The following is a 23,109-nucleotide window of genomic DNA, read 5'->3' on the forward strand; positions in this document are numbered from 1 at the left end:
ACCCACCTGCATGTGCCACCTGCAGGGCTAGGTACTGGCCTGCCTAGTCTATTGCAGCCAGTGCCAACATCAGCACAGATTGCTTGGGAAGCAGGGGGTTGTCTCACTATGACTACTGCCATCACCCACACCATGCCTGCTGCCCAGGGAACGGAGAACCTGACTACCCACCTAGCCCACTGAAACTATCAGCACTTGAGCAAGCTGCCTGGAGGGCTCAAGAATCAACCTACCTTGACCCACTAGTATCAGTGCCAGCATATACCACCTTAGGGCCCAAGGACAGGCATGCTCAGCCCACCACTGCCACTGCTAGGTTCTGAGGACTGGCCCACATGGTATCCCCATCTCCAGAAAAACTTCTCCATAGCCTCCACTAACAGCCATACCCTAAGCCACTGAGAAAATTACAGACTAACAACCATACCCTAAGCCACTGAGAAAATCACAGACACCACTGGAGTTGTTTATAGCTGAAAACAAAAAAACCATATAGCCACTATGTTACTGCATGCACCCAGCAAAGCCAAAGTGCCCTACCCAACCAACACCACAGAAACATCTTCAGGAAGATGTCCTCCCCTATGAAAGCAAGTTCAACAAGTTCAAAGAAGTGACTATTATACCAGATGCACAGATATCAATGTAAGGACACAAGAAACATGAAAAAGCAGGGAAATATTACACCTCCAGAAGAGCGCAATAACTCTTCAGCAACAGATTCAAATGAAAAATAAATGTATGCAATCTAAAAAAAGTATCCAAAATAATGATATTAAACAAGTTCAGTGAGGCACAAGTCCAGAAAAACAATACAAAGAAATCAGAATAACAACTCAGAATATTAATGAGAAATTTACCAAAGAATCAAAATAGAAATTCTAGAATTGAAGAACTTATTGAATAAAATAGAACAACATTCATTCAAAAGCTGCAACAATAGACTAGATCAAGCAGAAGAAAGAATTTCACGACTTGAAGATAGGTCTTTCGTAATCACCCAGACAACATTAAAAACATAAAAATAGCTCCTCCTTCCGTGGGTCCTACCCCGCCCGGCTGGAGGCTGCTCCGGACCGGGACGCAGAGTCCGCGGACCCGGCGCCGAGGCGGCCACCCGAGACGCGGCGCGCAAGCTCCAGCCCGCGCCCGGCCATGGCGGCCCCCCGCCCGTCTCCCGCGATCTCCGTTTCGGTCTCGGCTCCGGCTTTTTACTCCCCGCAGAAGAAGTTCGGCCCTGTGGTGGCCCCAAAGCCCAAAGTGAATCCCTTCCGGCCTGGGGACAGCGAGCCTCCCCCGGCGCCCGGGGCCCAGCGCGCACAGATGGGCCGGATCGGCGAGATCCCCCCGCCGCCCCCGGAAGACTTTCCCCTACCCCCACCTCCCCTCGCTGGGGATGGCGACGATGCGGAGGGTGCTCTGGGAGGTGCCTTCCCGCCGCCCCCTCCCCCGATCGAGGAATCATTTCCCGCTGCACCTCTGGAAGAGGAGATCTTCCCTTCCCCGCCGCCTCCTCTGGAGGAGGAAGGAGGGCCAGAAGCCCCCATACCGCTCCCACCACAGCCCAGGGAGAAGGTGAGCAGTATTGACCAGGAGATCGACTCTCTGTCCTCACTGCTGGATGACATGACCAAAAATGATCCTTTCAAAGCCCGGGTGTCATCTGGATATGTGCCCCCACCAGTGGCTACTCCATTCATTTCCAAATCCAGTACTAAGCCTGCAGCCGGGGGCACAGCACCCTTGCCTCCTTGGAAAGCCCCTTCCAGCTCCCAGCCTCTGCTCCAGGCTCCCACTGCGAGCCAGACACAGTTCCCTGTTCAACCCCAGCCCTAGCCCCAGCCCCAGACCCAGGCTAAGCCTCAGGTCCAACTCCATGTCCAGCCCCAGCCCCAGCCTGTGTCTTTGGCTAACACCCAGCCCCGAGGTCCCCCAGCTCCATCTCCGGCACCAGCCCCTAAGTTTTCTCCAGTGACTCCTAAGTTTACTCCTGTGGCTTCCAAGTTTAGTCCTGGAGCCCCAGGTGGACCTGGGTCACAGCTGAATCAAAAATTGGGGCACCCCAAAGCTATTTCTGCTGGCACAGGCACCCCTCAACCCCCTAGCTTCACCTATGCTCAGCAGAGGGAGAAGCCCCGAGTGCAGGAGAAGCAGCACCCTGTGCCCCCACCAGCTCAGAACCAAAACCAGGTGCGCTCCCCGGGGGCCCCAGGGCCCCTGACTCTGAAGGAGGTGGAGGAGGTGGAGGAGCTGGAGCAGCTGACTCAGTAGCTAATGCAGGACATGGAGCATCCTCAGAGGCAGACAGTGGCCGCCAATGAACTCTGTGGCCGATGCCATCAGCCCCTGGCCCGGGCTCAGCCGGCCGTCCGTGCCCTGGGGCAGTTGTTCCACATCGCCTGCTTCACCTGCCACCAGTGCGCCCAGCAGCTCCAGGGCCAGCAGTTCTACAGCCTGGAGGGGGCGCCGTACTGCGAGGGCTGCTACACTGACACCCTGGAGAAGTGCAACACCTGCAGGCAGCCCATCACTGACTGCATGCTGAGAGCCACGGGCAAAGCCTACCATCCGCAGTGCTTCACCTGTGTGGTCTGCGCCCACCCCCTGGAAGGCACCTCTCCTTCATCGTGGACCAGGCCAACCGGCCCCACTGTGTCCTCGACTACCACAAGCAGTACGCCCCGAGATGCTCCGTCTGCTCGGAGCCCATCATGCCTGAGCCTGGCCAAGATGAGACCGTGCGAGTGGTCGCCCTGGACAAGAACTTCCACATGAAGTGTTACAAATGTGAGGACTGTGGGAAGCCCCTGTCGATTGAGGCAGATGACAATGGCGGCTTCCCCCTGGACGGTCACGTGCTCTGTCGGAAGTGCCACACTGGTCGAGCCCAGACCTGAGTGAGGAATGGCCCTCTGCGGACCGCAGGCCATGCCCACTGTGGACCGCCCACACTGAGACCACCTGCCCCCACCTCAGTCACTGTTTTGATGTCTAGCCCCTCCCATTCACAGCCCCATGCTAGCATCCCAGGTGCCCTGACCCTGGGCCCGAGGTGGCCTAGGGGTGCAGAGTTCCCCACCCTGGGGTGTAGTCCTCACCCATCCCGCAGGGACTGTCCACCGTCCTCCAGGAACCCACCTGAGGGGCACCAGGTTTAGTGCTGCTGCTTTCACTGCTGCACCCACGCCCTCGGCCGGCCCCCGAGCAGCCTTTGTACTCCCTCCAGGACGTCCCCACCCTCCCCTGTGCTGCCAGGTTGTAGTTATAGCTACAAATAAAAAAACCTTGTTTTCCAGAAAAAAAAAAATAATAAAAACATAAAAATGAAAAAAAATAAACAAAGCTCTTGTGACATATGGGACACCATAAAGCAATCAAATATTCAAATTTTTGGTGTCCCAGAGGTAAAGAGAAACTGAAAGAGGTAAAAATCTATTTATTAAAATAATCCTTAAAAGCTTCCCAGGTTTAGCAAGAGATTGGGAAATTCAGATGCAGGAAGCTCAGAGATCTCCAAATAGATACAACTGAAAAAAGGTCCTCTCCATGGCACATTATAGTCCAATTGCCAAAAGTGAAAGACAAAGAGAAATCTGAAAACAGAAAAAAAAAAAGTCTAGTCACTTACAAGGGAACACTCATTAGACTCACAGCAGATTTCTCAGCAGAAATCCTACTGGCCAGGAGAGAATGAAATGCTATATTTGAAGAGCTGAAAGAAGAAAACTGTCAGCCAAGGACGCTACACTCAGCAAAGTTATGCTTCGTAAGTGAAGGAGAAATAAAATCTTCCCCAAACAAGAAAAGCTGGGGGAATTGATCACCACTAGATCAAATCTACAAGCAATGCTTAAAGTAGTCCTACACCTGGAAGTGAAAGGACAATTCTTCTATCATGAAAACACACAAAAGTATAAATCCACTGGTAGAACAAGCGTATTAATAAGGAAGAGAAAGGACACAAATATCACAACAGAAAGCCACCAAACAACGATGCTAAAGGAGAAAGAAAGGAATAAAGAGTATACAAAACAACAAAAATCAATTAATAAAACGACAGGAATAAGCCCTCACATATCAATAATAACCTTGAATGCAGATGGATTAACTTTTCCACCTCAAAGATACACAATGTTTTTTTAACTAATAAAACATGGTCCAACTATATGCTGCTGACAATAAATCCATTTTATCTATAAAGATACTTATAGGCTTTTCAGCCGAAAGTAAAGATATTCCATGAAAATGGAAGCAAAAGTGAGTGTAAGTTGCTATATCTATATCAGATAAAACAGACTTTAAGTCAAAAACAGTAAAAAGAAACAAAGATGGTCATATAATGGGAAAGGGATCTGTAAGGTCTGTTCTCGCCGAGGACGAAACGAAGAAAATGAGGCCAGCACGAAAATAATCCAATGCAAGGGGTTTTATTCAGGCTCCCAAACGAGGTTCTGCGGCCCAACAGGAGGTACCGGAGAAGTCGCGCGGACTCCTCTCAGGCACGGGGTTTTATAGGGAGTGGAGGCGTCCGATTGGCTGTGCCCAAGGTGAGTGGGACAAAATGGAGGGGAATGGGACCCGGATGAAACAAAATGGAGGGGAGTGGGACCCGGATGGAAGGGAGTTGGGGTCCGGATAGGACAAAATAGTAGGCAGGGAGTGGGACCTGGATGGGACAAAATGGTATCAGGTAGGTCCTGATGGGGCTTTTTTCCCGGGCTCCCGGAGGGGGGGAAGGAGGCGTGTCCGAGCTCCCGGCAAGGGAAGGAGGCATGTCCGAGCTCCTGGCAAGGGAGGAGGGCGTTTCCGAGCTCCCGGCAAGGGAAGGGGGCGTGTCCGAACTCCCCGCAAGGGGAGGAGGCGTGTCCAAACGCCCCGCGAGGGGAGGGGGCGCGACGCAGCCAGCCTTACAGGATCAATTTGGCAAAAGGATATAACAATTCTAAATATTTATGTATCCATCACCAGAGCACCTAGATATTTACAATAAATATTATCAGATCTATAGGAGAGATAGACTTCAATGCAGTAATATTTGGGGAATTCAACACCCCACTTTCAGCATTAGACAAATTATATAGACAGAAAATTAACCAAGAAACACTGAACTGAAACTGTGTGCTAGACCAAGTGGACCTAACAGACATTTACAGAACATTTCATCCAACAGCTACAGAATACACATTCTTCTCATCAGCACAGGGAACATTCTCCAGGATAGAACATATATTAGGACACACAAAAAGTCTCAACAAATATAAAAAAATTGAAATCATATCAAGTATCTCCTCAAACCACAACACAATAAAACTAGAAATCGATAATAAGAGGAACTTTGGAAACTGTACAAATACATGGAAAGTGAACAACATGCTCCTGAATGACCATAGGGTCAGGAAAGAAACTAGGCACTAATTGAAAATATTATTAAAACAAATGAAAATCACAGCACAAGACCAAAACCTACAGCAAAAGCAGTGCTAAGAAGGAAGTTTATTACAATAAACACCTACATCAAAAAGTCAGAAACATGTCACGTAAACAACCTAATGATGCACCTCAAGGAACTAGAGAAGCAAGAACAATCCAAACCCAAATTTAGCAGAAGGAAAGAAATAATAAAAGTCAGAGAAGAACTAAACAAAATAGAGACTAAAAACTACAAAGAATTGATGAAATGAAAAGTTTTTTTAATAATATAAACAAAATTGCTGAACTATTTGCTAGAGTGACCTAGAAAAAAAGAGAGAAGACCCAAAAGAACAAAATTAGAAATGAAAAGATATTACAACCGATGCCACAAAAATACCAAAGATCATCAGACGTTATTATCAACAGCTATATGCTAATTGGAAAATCTAGAGGAAATGGATAAATTCCTGGACACATAATTTACAAAGACTGAACCAAAAAGAAATAGAAAACTTGAGCAGACCAATAATGAGTAACAAGATTGAATCAGTATTAAAAGATGAGATACCACTTCACACAAGTCAGAATGACTATTATTAAAACAAGAGACGCTGGGGACAGTGCGAGGAAAGAGAACACTTCCACATTGTTTGTGGGAATGTAAGTTCAGCCACTGTGGAAAGAAGTTTGGAGATTTCTCAAAGAACTTAAAACTACCTTTTGATCTAGAGACCCCTGAATCCCATTTCTGTGTATATATCTGAAAGAAAACAAATTGTTCCACCAACGAGACACATCCACTCGAATGCCCATTGCAGCACTTTTCACAACAGCAACGACATGGGGTCAGCCTAGGTGCCCATCAATGGCAGACTGGATGAAGACAATGTAGTACATATACATCACGAAACACTAAGAAGACATAAAAAAGAAGAAAATCATGTCCTTTGCAGCAACATGAATGCAGCTGGAGGCTACTATCCTAAGTGAATTAACACAGGAACAGAAAACCAAATATTGCATGTTCTCACTTACAAGGTGTTGCTAAATATTCGATATTCACGGACGTAAAGATGGCAACAACAGAAACTGGGGTGTACTAGAGGGGTGGGAGGGAGGGAGGCAAGGGTTGAAAAACTATTGGGTATTATGCTCAGTACCTGAGTGATAGGATCATTTGTACCCTAAACCTCAGCATCATGCAATATAACCAGGTAACAAACCTGCACCGGGGCCCCTGAATCTAAAATAAAAGTTGAAAAAGAAAGGGGAAAAAATAGGCAAAGAACCTGAATAGAAATTTCTCAAAAGAAGACATATAAATGGCTAACAGGTAAATGAGAAAAATATTCAGTATTACTAATCATCTAGGAAATGCAAATCAAAACCAGTGAGACATCCTCTTACACCAATCAGAATGACTATTAATAAACAGACAAAAAAATAGCAGATGATGGCAATGGTGCAGAGAAAAGAGAATTCTTGTATACTGTTGGTGGAAATATAAATTAGTACAGCCATTATGGAAAATAGTATGGAGATTTCTCAAAAAGACTAAAAACTGAGCTAACATATCATCTAGTAATTCCACTACAGTGTATTTTTCCGAAGGAAAGGAAATCAGGGTATCAAAGGGATACCTGCACGTCCATATTTGCTTCAGCACTGTTCACAATAGCAAAGATATGAAATTGACCTAAGCGTCCATCAAGGAACAAATGAATAAAGAAAACATGGTATACACATAACAGAATTCTGTTTATACTTGGGCATAAGACAGAGTGAAATAATGTCATTTGCAGCAACACGATAGAACTGGAGGTCATTACGTTAAGTCAAATAACCCAGACACAGAAAGATAAACATTGTATGTTCTCATTCACATGTGGGAGCTAAAAAAGTTGATTTTATGGAGGTAGAGAGTAGAGAGACAGATACCAGACACTGGGAAGGCTGTGTGGGTGGGGGGCGGGGGCCAGAGAATGAAGAGAGGTTGGATAATGGGTACAAACATACAGTTAGAAGGAATAAGTTCTAATGTTCAAAAGCAGAATAGGGTTACTATAGTTAACAACGTGTTGTATATTTCAAAATAGCTAGAAGAGAGGACGTGAAATGTTCCGAACACGTAGAAATGATAAAAACTGAAAGTGATGGACACCTCACTGATCATAACACATTCTATGTGAAATATCACATGTACCCCATAAATATGTACAAATATTATTTATTTACTTAATAGTCACTTATCAAGCACCTACTGTATGCCAAGTGCTTTACTAGGTGCTGACAATACCCCAGTGTTTACTTTTACTGTGTAGGTAGGGATGGTAGCCAGCCATGCTTCAGTCCTGGCTCACCGAATATCAGTTTGTGTTGGATTTCCTTCTGGAAGTGACAGTTACAGCCCAGGACAAGCTCCCTTTAGGGATGACTGACAGCCCTGTCAAAGGGAAAGCTAAAGTCCTTCCCTGGGGGCAGGCAGAGCATACCGTTCAAATAGGCGTTCTGGATGTCGATGGCCTTGGTGGACTGGTCATCAGCTGAGCAGTGCGGGTGGTGGGTCGGGGCCACGAACACCTCCAGCATCCCTTTGGTAAGGCCCGGCTCGAACATCATGCTGCGGCTCCTCACGCTCACGTTCTCGCAGCCTGGGTACAGGTTGTTGATGCTCACCGAGACTGCAGGACGGAAAGGATCGCGTGAGTCCTCGCAGCGTGCAGTGTGCGCCTGTTTCTCTCCCAGGCTGGCCCTGAGGTTTCCTTATCTGGAGCACGCCTCTGTCCCCATCCCAACTCTGGCTTCAGGCTGAGTGTGTCTGCCCTCACTCGGGCAGGGCAGCAGTGTTCCCAGGTAGGCTGTGGGCTTTTCGACTTGCTCCACCTCCCCACAACCCTTTTCTGCCCGGCCCTGTGCCCACGTGGCCGATCCTAGGGATTGTGTCTCTAGGCTGACTTGCCATGTGACTTCTGCTTAGGGTCAGCTGCAGAGAGGGTGGGAGGGCAGAGGTTGGGGTTTCTTCCCTTCTCACTTCCTGCTGCTTCTCTGATACTTGCAGTCTCTGTCTGCCTCCAGCTCCCGCTGAGCGGCTTCTCTCTTGCACATGAGATGATGATTGCGGGTTAAATGGAAAATGATTTCAGACAGTAGCAGGCCATGGCATTAAATGATGCTGAATCACACACTGTGAAAGCTACTCCTTTTTGAAATTCCCTTGAAGGCCTTTTAGTTGTTCCAGCAGCAAGTCTCCACTTGAGGCCTTCCGAGTTTAGCATTTCCTCAATACCTGCTCATTTTCCCTTTTAATAAAGAGGGTGTGGGCATCAGCGTATAGGTAGGTTTTATTCACACTGGTTGCTGTTCACTGCATTGATTTTTACTTATGGCAGTGGCACTGGGTTCCAAATTATGGTAAGGATATTGCTTCATTTTCAAATCAATGTATTTTAGTACATTTTAAAAAGTGAGTCAGTTTTTAAAGTGTGTGTGTAGTAGTGGGGCAGCATGTGTGTGGTGGGGGAGCTAATATCAGAGTCTAGGTCCCCCGCGTTTGGGCATACAGCCTGTGCTTCCTCACCGCCGCAGTTACTCACTGGGCTGCCCCTCTCCCCATCTCTCCCACTGGGCCTGTGCAGGCAGAAGCTGCCTTTCTGGTCAGGGCTGTGACTCAGGGCCCACAGTGGCTTCTCCGTAAGAACTTGGTGAACCAATTGCACTGGAGAAGGGTTCATTGATCTTAACTGTACCATGTAGTACCATTGGTTTACAATTAATACATTGGACATTGCAAGGCACTAAAGGAGTGACCATTTCACCTTTTGCCTGACTTTAAAACAGGTGATCCAAACACCAAGGTAATCCCTTACTTAAAGACCAAAGAGTTAAGACTGAGGACATGGATGACGGGGATATCCAACAGAGGGGATGAGGAGGAGAAAAGTGGATCCTAAGGGTAGGGTCAGGTACAAGGAGAAAAGGAAGGGCACTTAGATGGCAGGATTTATTCTTTCTTTTTTCTGAGAAGGAGCCTTGCTCTGTCGCCAGGCTAGAGTATAGCAATCTCAGCTCACTGCAACCTCTGCCTCCCAGGTTCAAGCAATTCCCCTGCCTCAGCCTCCTGAGTAGCTGGGACTACAGGTGAGCCTAACCACGCCTGGGTAATTTTTTGTATTTTAGTAGAGATGGGGTTTCACCATGTTGGCCAGGATAGTCTCGATCTCCTGACCTCGTGATCCACCCACCTCGGCCTCCCAAAGTGCTGGGATTACAGGTGTGAGCCACTGCACCTGGCCAAGATTTATTCTTAAAAACATATATGCATGTCATATTTCTGTAGGAAAGTTGGCAGAGGGGAATGTAAATAGGAAACAAAAGCAAAATGACATAAACCTTGATGTCAACATAGCTGCCATTTTAGTGTATTTCTCTGCATACTGTTAATCCCAGTCTGACAAAAGCTGTGGGGTTGCCCAAGAATGGGTCTGTCTATTTCCCCATGACCTGGGATCTATATGTCTGGGTGACTGCCTGTCAGGAACAAGCCTCGTTTTAGTGGCATGTGGCCGTGTGCTTAATGAGGAGAGCAGACGTTGGTAAATGGCAGTCATTCCTGCTCTTTGGTGATGGTTTCCGTAGGAGGATGAAAGGTTAGGACAGGCTTTGTGCATGGTATTATGAAAACAATTGGCCAGGTGTGGTGGCTCATGCCTGTAATCCTAACACTTTGGGAGGCCGAGGCAGGCAGATCATGAGGTCAAGAGATCGAGACCATCCTGGCCAACGTGGTGAAACCTTGTCTCTACTAAAAATGCAAAAAATTAGCTGGGCAGTGTGGCGCCCGCCTATAGTCCCAACTACTCAGGAGGCTGGGGCAGGAGAATCGCTTGAATCTGGGAGGTGGAGTTTGCAGTAAGCCGAGATCGCGCCACTGAACTCTAGCCTGGCGACAGAGCGAGACACTGTCTCAAAATAAATAAATACATAAATAAGAAAAAAGGAAAATCATTTCATGGGGAAGCACTGAAATCCCAAGGAAATCATTTTTGTTAACTACTGCCCCCTGGTGGTGTACCATGGTGGCTCCCAGGAAACCCACTTCACGTTGTCACGGGGGTTCCTCCTGCAGGCTCCTCTTGGCAGGAACAGGAATGGTCTCTTTAAATACTCTTCTCGGACATTCATGCGTCCTATGACCTTGGATGTTTTCCTTCCCACAGCTTAACAGCCACAACCCTCAGTGTCCCCACAGCTGAGTGATGTGTGCAATAGACATCGATGGGTGCACCCTGTCCTGTCTTCTGGCTGGCAGCTCAGCCTTGGCCTCCAGGGTTCTCAAGAGAACGGCAGTGGCATAGGGCCAAAATTCTAAAAGCAAACTTCTTGCTGTCTGATGATATAACTGTCGCCATGTAGGCATCTCTCCCATTGAAGGGAAAAAGGCCTGACAATTCCAGGAGAGATCAAGAGTGTCCAGAGCCCTGGCCTGAAAGAGACCCCAGGACAGCCTGCCAGGCATGAGCAGTACCCCGGGAGGTGACAGTGTTGCTGCTTCAGGAACCTGGAGGTGGGCTCAGGGGCGGCAGTTCCTCGGTGTCTATCAAAGCCATGCTGCTCCGTCAGCCCCCAGCATGTACACCATCTGCCAGAGCCCCATCTCCCCAGGCCGCCCTCACGGCGCCCTGTGCTTGCACCCTGCTCTGCATTTCCTGGGCACTGTCTGATGCTGATGTACAAGCTGTGAGGGCAGCAAGTGCCTGGTGACTTGCCCAGTCCTGGGCTAGGGGCATCTTCTCTGTCTCATCCATCTCCGAGTCCAGCTGCCGAGCTGTGCCTCCTGCCCAGGGATCCCTCAGCCACCAGGCTGCAGGGCACCCACCAGAGCACACTTCCTCCACCTGGGGCAGGAGCAGAAGGTGCTATGGGGTGTGTGGGCACAGCCTCCTGCCTCTAAACAGCCTCTGGCTTAACCGCAGGTGAAGGTCCTTACCTCCAGGGACTGTTTGAATAACACTCTGCCCACCCCTCTGGAGCCATCAGGCCACTTGAACATTAAGCAGTGGAGGCTTCCATGGGGTTGCACACCCCTTCTGTCCTTGCCAGGCCCTCCGGGAGGCTGCCTGGCTTTGGCCAAACATTTCTGGGACACAGCACCACCTCTGGCCTTGACTAGTCACAATCTTACCCAGGGCCCACATGCTCCAACGTGTTCCTGCTCTGGGGACTGTCTTTCACCCATGAGGAAAATGCCATCACAGAGTAGAATTTCACATTGGGGGCAGGGCCTGCTTCTGAGCTCTCTCTCCTGTTCTGAGGGACTCTTGGAGTTGGGGTGCAGATGGAGACCACCGTGGTGAAATCGGAGCCTGTGTCCCTCTAAGTAGGGCAGCTGCCCCTCCCCACCATCCAGAGCCAGGCAGGAGGGTGTGTCCAGTGTGGATAAAGCTTCCAATTTCACACAAAAAGCCAAATATCCACATGTGCAGGCACAATCTCTTGATTTTTAAACGACAGTAACTCATTCAATGTTTTCTCTCCCCTCCTCACACTCAGCAGAGCACTGCAGCTTCTCTGGGAGGCCCCTGTCTGCTGTGTCCCCATCTCCCGGCAGACCAACCTTCTGCTTGAGCCTTGGGTTACTTTCTTCTGGAATGGGCTCATGAGAGGACCACATAGATCCTGGCAGTCAAATGAGAGGCTGCGTGGGCAGTGTCTGGAACCCGGGTGGGCACCAGCTACGGGACTCCCCAGGTCCTTCCCACGGGGCCTGGCTCCTATGGAGGGTCCTGCATGACACCTGGGATTTTTGTGTCCCCAGGGGGCAGCAACCTTGCGAGCTGGATGCCCCTCTGGGCCCTCTGCCTTCTCTGTTTTTCTGGCATTTGCTGCTTTCTTAAGCCTGGCCACGTGGGGAACCACGTGGACTTTCTCCGAGTGGAGCTTCCTGGGAGCCTGAGGACTTTGGCTACAGGAGAAGGGAAGGTGGGTGGGAAGTGTCCTCCTTCAATTCCTTGTAGAGGCAAAGCCAGCATCCCCGAGATGACAGGAGCAGACAGGTTCTAAAGCACTAAGTAGCAGAGGACTCAAGAGAGAGCAGTGCCCTGCAGGAGAAGCTAAGCTCTTGCCCTGCAGCCCCGGCAGGAATGTCAGGTCGAGCTCGGGAGGCTGCACTGACCGTGAGTCCCAGGGACCAGGAAACTGCCTCCTCCCCAGACCCTACAACTGGGCTGAGGGCAGCTAGCGGCGCCTGCTCCGCAGGCTCTCCCTGCAGAGGGGCTGCTGTTCCCACACCGGGACCCCTCTAGGAGTCCTGGCTAAAGACGCCGTCCCCATGGCAGGACACACAGACAAAGGGTCTCCCAATGCTCCCCAGCATCCTCCCTCACTGAGGGAGTAAGAGAAACAAACTTGAACACATTTGGCGTCAACCTGAGAACAGATCTGACTCTTCTGTGGCATCGTGTACAGAGAATAAATCAAGGCACAAAGCACAAAATTGACCTGGTTTAGGAAATTCTTCCAAAGTCTCTTCCTATCTTCCCACAAGCTACCTTGCTCTGTCTAAAGGAGGATTCAGCTGCAATCACACCCAAGACCGCATCATTTTCTCTTGTTCTCTGCAGGTGTTTCTCCCTTGGGAAGGAAAGGCAACCCTGCAGTTCTGGGTGTGAGTCCTGGCAGCCCCTAGTGTGAATGGATAACCCTGTCTGTGGCTGGCCCAAAAGGCAGCAGAGCTTCCCAATGAGGGTGATGTGACCAGAGAGACCATCCCTGGAAACCACTAAGGAGCTTCTGGAGACCCCTGGGGCTGAGCAGGATGGTGCTTCCTGGAAATCCCTTTTCGTTGCTCTATGTATCCACAATACTGAGTCTGCCCACAGCATTCCAGGAAGAAGGATAAGGGGTGAGGACCCTTCCTGGGCTGGTATTTGATCTGTGCTGTGCTTGGGCTGTTTGAGTTTGAGCTCTTTTTGTCTCTAAGGCCAGAGCCCCTGAGTAGAATGCAATGCAATTTGCAGTCGTGTCCCCAAAGCTGACTGTGCAAATTCTGCAGTTTGCACATTTATGAGGATGGACCTTTGTGTCTGTGATTTCAGTGAGGTCCTTGTTTTGCTGCTGCCAAGTCAGTTTGCCACTGCTGGACAACAGGTGGCGCACACAAGGCCACCAGCTTAATTCTTGGCTGCAGGTTCAAGTGATTCCTCCTGCCTCAGCCTCCTGAGTAGCTGGGATTACAGGCATGTGCCACTATGCCTGGCTAAGTTTGTATTTTTAGTAGAGATGGGGTTTCTCCATGTTGGAAACCCACAAAACCTGTCTTGCCTGCCATCTCCTTCTGGAAGCTTCTTCCCACCTTGCTGCTAAGGCCACAGAGTCCAGTACAGGCCAAGTCACCCAAACACAACCCCCTTCCCTCCTAGACCTTGAGAGGTGAGAATGCAGAAGCTGACACCTGCTGGAGAGACAGGGGAGAGCATGGAGGTCCCTACCTGCTGGCTTAGAAGCCAGGGGTGACGGGGGGAACCTGGTGGAGCTGGTAGAAGACAGTCTGGGCCGACGTCTTCTGAAAAAGCTCCTCAGCAGACCACACTTGAGAGATTCTACAAGGGTGGTTTTGCCGGACCCTGAGTGGCCAAACAGCTTGAGCTTAATTCTTGGCTGCAGGTTCTGTGTGGGTCGGAGCTGCTGGATGAAGAGTCCTCGATGTGTATCCTGAGCACGGATGAGAAAGAGCCAGTGAGTGACAGAAAAAGAGGCAAATGATGATTTTCAAGGTTCCTAATGCCCTGTGTGATGTTTTTACCCGTGCTGAAGATATGTTTATTTCTTTTCTTTTCTTTTTTTTTTTCAGATGGAGTTTCACTCTTGTTGCTCATGCTGGAGTGCAATGGCACCATCTCAGCTCACGGCAACCTCCGCCTCCTGGGTTCAAGTGATTCTCCTGCCTCAGCCTCCCAAGTACCTGGGATTACAGGTGTGCATCACCACACCCGGCTAATTTTATATTTTTAGTAGAGACGGGGTTTCACCGTGTTGGTCAGGCTGGTCGAACTCCTGACCTCAGGTGGTCTGCCTGCCTCAGCCTCCCAAAGTGCTGGGATTACAGGTGTTAAGCCACTGCGCTGGAGGTTGTGTTTATTTCTACCTCCAATGAAAACTTTGAAAGTAAAATTCACAAAACATCAAAGTCACCATTTTCAACTGTGAAATTCAGAAGCTTTTAGCACATTTTCAGTGCTGCACGACCATGGCTGCTGTCTCCTTCCAGAACATTTGCGTCACCCCCAAAAGGAAGCTCTGTACCCGTGAGCAGTCACTTGCCATTCCGCTCTTTGCTCAGCCCCTGGCAACCACAGAGATGTTTTCTGTCTCTTAAGGATTTGCCTATTTCCATTGCATTTTGATGCATAACAAGTTAGGTGCAGCAATTGTGAAGCCTTCAATTTTTTGTGGACCCCCCACATTTTATTTAAAAATTTATCAGTAACACATAATTGACATAATTGGAAGTCTCAAATGTCCACTTCCTAACTGTAGATTTGGAATAGGAACCTTATCTTACTGTTAACTATCTACTAGCACTTTAGATTTAACTCATGCAACGTCACTCGTACGTGAATATTAAAAATATCTACCAGCACTATTGGTTTCAACCACACAATGACCTAAGAAGCCTAGGAACAGACCTCCAACAAATACTTTAAAGCTTGAGAAAAGCGTAATAAGTTTACGGCCATACCACCCTGAATGCGCCCAATCTTGTCTGATCTCGGAAGCTAAGCAGGGTCAGGCGTGGTTAGTACTTGGATGGGAGACCACCTGGGACTACTAGGTACTGTAGGCTTTTTTTTTTTTTTAAAGAGAAAAGTATAATAAAAATATTTAATATATTACCAAACTCATACAATAAAAAGGATAATCAAAAATTTACCCTCATCAATTAAGAGGCTAAAAGAAAATGGAAAGCCAGGAGATCGAGAAAGTTAGAAGCCTTTAATTTAATCCTGAAAGAGGATCAGCCCTGTCTGACCAGCAAGGGCATGTGTCCGTCTCTGTGGAGGGGTCTGGATCCTTTAGGACAGTAACGGGACAAGAGGATGAGAGAAGGGGCACCCCAAGGTCCAAGCTCCATGCTGCAGAAGGGGCCGGGGACACAACATCCTTGCTACCTTCTTCTTTTTCCACCCTATAGGGAGAAGCAGGAAGCTCCACAGCATGAGACAGTTCACTGCTCACTCACTCCATTCATCAGCCAGCATTTAGGGAGCCCCCCACTCTGTGCTAAGCGCAGTGCCGACCACGGGAAAATCTAGTCTCAGCCCAGATCCATGGTCTTGGGGAGATGCAGACACGTGAGCAATTTCACATCTAATACCAAATAAGAGCTTTCAATAGGATAGTGTAGGCAAGGGGCTCAGTGCACCCAAGGAACGTATTCAACGTTTATGTGATGTGGCACACATCACCTGGTGTCACCTCCCCCATACCACCGTCCCTTCCCACCATCCTGCTCCTGCTCCCTAACGAGGACTTGTTAGGAGTTCTGAGGTGCAGCCTGAGACCTCTTCCTCACCCTTACGTGTGAGGACCCCTGTTGCTTTGACCTGCAGTTCCCACAAGCCACAAAACCTGTCTTGCCTGCCATCTCCTTCTGGAAGCTTCTTCCCACCATGCGTGGCTCTCCATGGTGACCCCCTGGCCTGTAATTATGGGGTGCTCTGCCCTTCTAGACCAGGAGCCCATCTGCAGGGAGAGATGGAATTCCCAGCCCTAGCAGGTATAGAATCTCCATAAGCTGGTGTCATATAAATGACAGGACTCAGAGGGACCCATGCAAGGGTGTCTCCATGTGATCTACACCTGGCGGGACCATTCCTTCAGTTCTAAATCCTGAGAGGCGCTCACTTACTGCTGATCTCTCCCAGCAGCGCCAGTGTTACTTTCGCTGTTATAACTGCATTGCTACAAACCCATACATAACTCTTCGGAGGGCTTCCATGTTCCCTTCCTAGGCCAGGACCAGGCTTCCTCAACAGGAACTACACTGACCCCTGGTGGACACTGTGGAAACCTGCGGTGACATTTAGTTCCCACAATGTTGAAGGGATGCTCCTGCAGCAGGACGCTGGGTGTCTGGACACGGTGTAACAAAACGCCCCTTGCAGCGAAGATTCTCCTGGGTCCCCTGACTTCTGAGCTTCTGATGAGGATTTATATAGGAGAAAAACCTGTTTACAATCATCTGAGCTGACAACTTAACTACACTTTACACATCATCCGGAGGGTTTTGGGGACAGTATTTAATATATACTGAGTTATCCACAAATGCTGCTACAGATTGGCAAATAATTACACTTTGCTTTTTTCCTGTTATCTTTCCTGAGGACTGTCTCCGATTTCTGGACATCAGCTCAGCACGCTGCTGTGGCGCTGGAGCTGCCATTCCAGCCCTCCAGTGTCCATGGGCATCTGTGGGGGTTGTACTCAGTGATCCTTCAGGTGGGTACAGGGACCAGCTGAGTTCCCTAGCATCCTCCTGGCTGTGTCCCAGCACATGCATGCTGACACCCAGAGTATTTCACTACGTGCATGCTCCCATGAAGTCTGTGTTATGTTACAGTTAGGGCACGCTACTGATCTTTCAAAATTAACTGTGTAGATGCGCCCCTGTCTATAAATTCTACTTTAGGACTGTCAAGGGGGCATGACACAAGGCATGTTGTAAAATGCTGGGGCAGCTGGGGTGGAGGCTATGGCACCAAACCATGATCAGTAGAATGTGAGGTGGTCCTTATTCTGGTGTCTTTTTCTGACCTCCAATCCCAAGAGGTTCAGAGACAGAGCACCACAGGGGAAGGAAAGGGCTGGGGGTCTCGAGAGCAATGTCCCTGACTGATTACCTGAATCAGCAAAAAAGCTGCACAGATTCTATTCTGAGGAGTTATTCATGGGGTGGCACCTGTCGGGCTGGAAGGAATGGGGCTTTGAATCCCCTCCAGTGCCACCTACTGCTGCAGGTGCACCCATGCTACTGGGCTGCCACTGACCTGGAGCAATTGCACCTCCCAACCTACTCCAGCCTTCTGCAGCAGCCCTGGGTCTTCCTTGTGAGTCCAAGGCTGTGCCCACACCATGCCACGCACAAGCACCCAAGCTGTATCCACTGTGATGAGCAGTGGTCAACTTCCACAGTGAGTGTCCCATGGGGCAGATGCAAACTTCTCCAGCTATTCCCTGACATGCAGCTCCCCACACATAGACATTCCTTCGTACTGGCCCGAGTCTGCTTCACCTGATATGGAGGGAAGGCAGAAAACTGCTCCTGGTTAAATCTAGTCATTGGGTCCCAGGTGTCCCCATTTTGGTAAAGAAACTGCCATGAATCTGCCTGCAGCTCTTTTCTTCCTTGGATCTTGACACTTTGAGCTTTGGTGCACACATCCGTCCTGCCTGCAGGAATGGGGCAAGCTCGTTTCTTCTGCAGGAGTCCCAAAGGCCCTTCTACTCTCAGGAGACTCAAACCATGTCACCTACAGACACCGCTGCCCTGTGAGAGGCTTCTAGAGGTGACTGAACCTGTAGGCTAACTCGCTCCCCAGTATGAGGGCAAGCTATGCCTTCCCTGTACTGAGAGTCTGGATCACTCCTTCCAGTTCCATGCACGGCAGTGGCTGGGTGGGGAGAGCTCCCAGTAGTCTGTTTGCCTGTTTCATGGGCTGGCCCAGTAAATGGAGGAGGACGAGGAGGCAGCAGGAGGAGTTGAGACAGACGCATTTCCTGTCTGCAGCAGTAACTTCCACGTGCATGGCGCCTTCAGCTCATGCTGTGCCTTCACTCACATTCCCTATGGAAACCTCCAAGGAACCTTTGTGGTTAATACCATCCTTCTCCCTTGCAGACGAGGAAATCGAGGCTCAGAGAGGCCAAGGCACTTGCCCAAGGTGACAGAGCAAATCCAGAACTCACCACCAGGTCTTCCTCCCACTGCTGGACACTGAAAGGGAGGTGTCAGTTTCCTCAGAAGCAGAGAAGACAGGAATAGACAGGGATGTGCTGGAGTTACAAGCACTGAGGACCAGCCGAGGAGGGCCCCTCACAGGGCATCCCGCTCGGAAGGCACTTCCTGGACAGGGCACCCTTTGGAGTGAAATGTTTCTGTGGAGGGACTCACATCACATGTCCTTGGTGCAACCCCTTCCCGTCTACCAAGAGCTCTCAGCCTTGGCTGAGATGGACCCACTCACCCTTCACCAAGTCTTTGGGAAGAGAAGCCAGGAAACTGCACTGATCCAGACTTACAGAATTCACCATCATCTTGAAAGGCAAAGAAAAGCAAAATATCTTTGGGTATTCCCCTTCACAAGAAAATCTCAGCTGATCCTGGAAGATGACCCCTCATTCTGCTCACTAAGAACTTTGGAGAATCTGAATTAGATGCAGTGATCCTGAAGAGAAGTTTTGGAAATCTCTCCCTCATTGGTGGAGGCACGTTTTCACATTTCACTACCAGATAGCGGGTAGGGATGGGTTGGGGCCCAGAGGCCTCTCCCTGGGAAAGCAGCTTTCATCCACCCAAGGATCTGTGTCTCCAACCCAGAGAGGGCTCCAGGCCAGGTCTAGAAGGTGGTATGAAGATTGATTTATTTGGAGGGGGAGTTCAGTAGTCCTTCGACAGTGTCTGTTTAACAAAAGTTACAAGACCACCCTGAGACCAGGCTGGCACAAAGCCTGGGCTGGTGGGGCCCTCCCTGGCTGAGCCAGGTGGGAGCCTTGTGCAGCCAACACCCCTGGGGGAGAGGAGCGGGGACTATGGTGCCACCGACAATTTGGCTCATGGCTTGAAGTGCTCTCCAGTGTGTGTCCCCTAGGTTTGTGGGTGTGGCTGGAGGGTACTCAGGAGACCTGAGGCATCTGGGGTGTGGGCAGACCTCCTGCAGTCAGGGCAGGACCAGGCTGGGAAGAGGAGGAGGCAGCACCAAACTCCAAGGAGTGCAGAATTCTGACTCAGAACCTTCCAGGTGGTCATAAGGGTGCGTGTGTGTGTGTGTATGTGTAGGGTAGAGTATATGTACCTATATTAGCTCTAATCACATACTTTCTCCAGTCTGAGCAGCTGGGGGAATTCCTAAACCTAAGACAGATCTCGCACCTGCCTGCCTCACACACTGGGCCCAAACCTGATCTCCTCAGCCCCTGGGTAAGGTCTATAAAGCTGCGCTGCCTCTTAGGCCACGTCACGCCATCATTCTCTGCCTGCACCCCCAGGCCCATCCTGTGGCCCTAGCCCAGTTACCCTCCTTCTTTGTTGATTTATGCTGGGGCTCACTCAACCCTTCACTGCCCCGGCCCCTTGCACTCCCTCTTCCTCTGCCTTCCTCAGGCCCTTCCTCGAGTGAGCCCCAGCATTCTTCTTGTCCTTCAGGTCTTGGTTTTGATTCACATCAGAGCGGTCCTGATAAGCCAGGTAAATGTAGACCCACCATCCTTTTACCTCACCTCACCCTGTTTTAATTCCCTGCATGGCACCTAGCCCTGGAAGCAGCAACCCTTTCTGTAGAGGGCCAGATGGTCTCTGTGGCAACTCAACTCTGCCATTATGAACACTGGCACAGATGAGTGCGTGGCTGCATCTCAATAAAACTTTATTTACAGAAGTAGGCGATGGGTTGTAGGCCATTGTTTGCCAACCCTTGACCTGACTTACACATTTTTCTTATTGGTTTGCTGGTTGGGTTCTGCTAATTTTGTTCACTGTGGTCTGTGCTGTGTCCAGAACAGCTCTTACAGTAGACACTGGGAATACCTTTTCAGTGCGTGAGTGAAATTTGGTAACTGCATTGCTCTTTGAAGCCCTGGTAAATCACCTAGTTTCTACTTTTTTTTCTTCCAGTACTGTTTTCTCCCCAGCAACTTAGCTTTCACTTTCTCATCAGACAAGAGGACCAAACATCAAGCTGATGGGGAAGAACATCCACGGTCTGGGAAGGCCGGATAAGAGCACTGAGAGGCAACGTGGCCTTGCCCACGTGGCAGGGTGCAGGGAGACTGCACGGTGGAGAGCAGCTCTTAATTACACAAATGCAGTTTGCGGGTGGTGACTTTTTCACTCTGGGCAAACCCCCAAATTGTTTTCATTTTTCAAAATATTCCTGGTCACCTTTGTTCACTGTCGGGTCTTAGGTTTAGTAAAATCAAACTACTTTTTTTGTTTTTTTGAGACAGAGTCTCACTCTGTCGCCTAGGCTGGAGCTCAGTGACGTGATCTTGGCTCAGTGCAACCTTCACCTCCCGGGTTCAGGCAATTCTTGTGCCTCAGCCCCCGGAGTAGCTGGGAATACAGGCACGCGCCACCATGCTTGGCTAATTTGTTTTGTATTTTCAGTAAAGACGGGGTTTCACCATGTTGGGCAGGCTGGTCTTGAACTCCTGACCTCAGGTGATCACCCGCCTCAGCCTCCCAAAGTGCTGGGATTACAGGCGTGAGCCACTGCACTCAGCCTACTTTTAATATCAGACTTATGGAAAATCAGATTAGAAGGAGAGTCAAACAAAATAAAAATAAGCCAACTCCTCACTCCCACTGAAACTCTTATTTTAAAATCAGATAAGAATGGGACCTGGGATGGTTGTAGTAAAAATGGATGTTGATATCAATCTAGATCAACACCTCTCTCACAGATGGGGTCCCTCCTTTCTTCTAGAAGGAGAATTGGGTTTTGCTGAGCAACAACACAGTCCTCAGGCAGCTTTGGATAGCTGCACGGCGCTTTGTCACTGACTGAGCACAAGGAAGTAGAAGGTACAACCTCCTTCTGTGACAAGGTGGCACCTACAGCCAGGCGGGGGCTCTCAGGGACCCTCAAAGCAATGAAGAATCTATCAACAACCTGTGGTAGGGAGAAGTAGACTTCATCTGTAGCATCTGCTGACTCCTGTGGTGCAAATGCTCCCACTCTGGCTGATTTCAAGACCCCTGTGTGATGTCACTGAGTTGGGAAGGCATGCTCAGCTCTCAGGGACAGCACCGAGGCTCCCGCACACCACTGCCCTAGTTCACTGAATGCGGAGGGGGTCAGAGTCGATCCCATGCAGCTCAGCCCTGCCCCAGGTTCCTTCTTGCCCAAGAGCTGTGGCCTTAGCCTCAGCCATCTTTAGTGCCCCTGCCCCTTGGACTGTCCAGGGATCCAAACAGCCAGTCCCTCTCCCCTGCACACCTTCCAGGATGACTTTGGTTCTATTTCCAGATGTCAAATCCCATTGCTTCCCTAGCAAATATAGTTTAAAGACACATTCCTAGGCAATGTCAACTGATCAGAGCTGAGAGCATAGATAGAAAGTATTTATTTTGGCCGGGCGCGGTGGCTCACGCCTGTAATCCCAGCACTTTGGGAGGCCGAGGTGGGCGGATCACCTGAGGTTAGGAGTTCAAGACCAGCCAGACCAACATGGTGAAACCCCGCCTCTACTAAAAATACAAAAATTTGCCGGGTATGGTGGCAGGTGCCTGTAATCACAGCTACTCAGGAGGCTGAGGCAGGAGAATCACTTGAACCTGGGAGGTGGAGGTTGCAGTGAGCCGAGATCCTTCATCCTATTTTAATTCCCTGCATGGCACCTACCCCATGAGGCAGCAACCCTTTCTGTAGAGGGCCAGATGGTCTCCATGGCAACTCAACTCTGCCATTATGAACACCGGCCACAGACAAGAGTGTGTGGCTGTGTCTGAATAAAACTTTATTTACAGAAGTAGGCGGTGGGTTGTAGGCCATTGTTTGCTAACCTACCATTGCACTCCAGCCGGGGTGACAGAGAAAGATTCCATCTCAAAAAAAAAAAAGCATTTCTTTTGCACAATTGGACCATTTGGAAACCAAATAAAATGTAGGCAATGTAGGGTCGCCATCCTTGGCTGTCCCAGATGCAGACCTCTCCCCAGGACTGCGTTTTGGATCAACCCGCAGTGGCTCTTGCAGAGTGTGGTAGCACCCTAGGGGTTGAGGGAAAATGTGTGGAGGCATTCTTTTGGCTTTCACAGTATGGGGTGGGACTGTAGGGGACGCTAGCATGTTAGGTGCTTGGAGGCCACGGACAAGAAACATCCTGCAAGGACAGGACCTCCCAATCACCCAAACTGCCAACAGCACCCAGTGAGAAACACTGGGAAATATCAAGGAGAAATGACATGGAAAGGAAAATGGTCCTAAGATGCTCTGAAGGGTGAATGACCTCTTCCCCTTCCCCTCCCCCACCTTGTACCCCATTGTCTCCTCCTCCAGGTGACCCGAGTTATAACTGCAGGTCAGTCCCCTTCCTGGCTTCCTCCCAGGCACTGCCTGCTCCTGGGCTCCCTCCACAATCCTCAGTGCTGCATTCTCCAAGGAAGATGCTGGAACAGCGCAGTCATTTCCAATAACCAAATTCCAGTACCAGGTGTGCCCAGGTGCCAAGCAGTGACTTGCATGGGGATTTATATTCATACACAAGAAAGAAAGACTGCAATTAGCAATGCTTGGCAGACAACTCCCGTTCTGGAGCTAATGTCGAGAGCCCACCAAGGGATGATGAAGACAAACAAATTCCAGGGCATCCAGAAGAGTCTGATGGAGGGAATTAGAACCCTGGGCCCCTCCACGGGAAGGCCATCCCTGTGCACTACAAAGCATGGTGGCTCAGCACAGGCACAGCGGCCAGTGTGGAAAG

At 49.6% G+C, this 23,109-nt stretch overlaps 2 protein-coding genes and 1 pseudogene across 4 annotated transcripts in view; 2 read left to right on the plus strand and 1 right to left on the minus strand.

Moving 5' to 3' along the window:
- The window catches only part of DAPK1 (death associated protein kinase 1), a 209,378-nt gene that overhangs the window by 14,257 nt on the left and 172,012 nt on the right, over positions 1-23,109 (minus strand). For all 3 annotated transcript variants that reach the window (XM_012463619.2, XM_012463615.2, XM_012463628.3), the window contains 2 exons: positions 13,899-14,121; positions 7,905-8,093 (listed from right to left, as the gene is read on the minus strand). In XM_012463619.2, coding sequence (XP_012319042.1) covers positions 7,905-8,093; positions 13,899-14,121 — 412 coding nt within the window. The remainder of the gene's footprint in view (positions 1-7,904; positions 8,094-13,898; positions 14,122-23,109) is intronic.
- LOC105725040 (zyxin-like) lies at positions 1,156-3,247 on the plus strand. Its single transcript, XM_064361290.1, is given in 2 exon segments — positions 1,156-2,616; positions 2,619-3,247. Coding segments are annotated over 2 exon segments (1,740 nt in total). The 3' UTR covers positions 2,898-3,247.
- LOC135268761 (5S ribosomal RNA) lies at positions 15,135-15,253 on the plus strand (annotated as a pseudogene).

The sequence above is a fragment of the Aotus nancymaae genome, unplaced genomic scaffold (assembly GCF_030222135.1).
Source record: "Aotus nancymaae isolate 86718 unplaced genomic scaffold, 86718_ANA_hifiasm-v0.15.2.pri h1tg000041l, whole genome shotgun sequence".
Classification (NCBI taxonomy): domain Eukaryota; kingdom Metazoa; phylum Chordata; class Mammalia; order Primates; family Aotidae; genus Aotus; species Aotus nancymaae.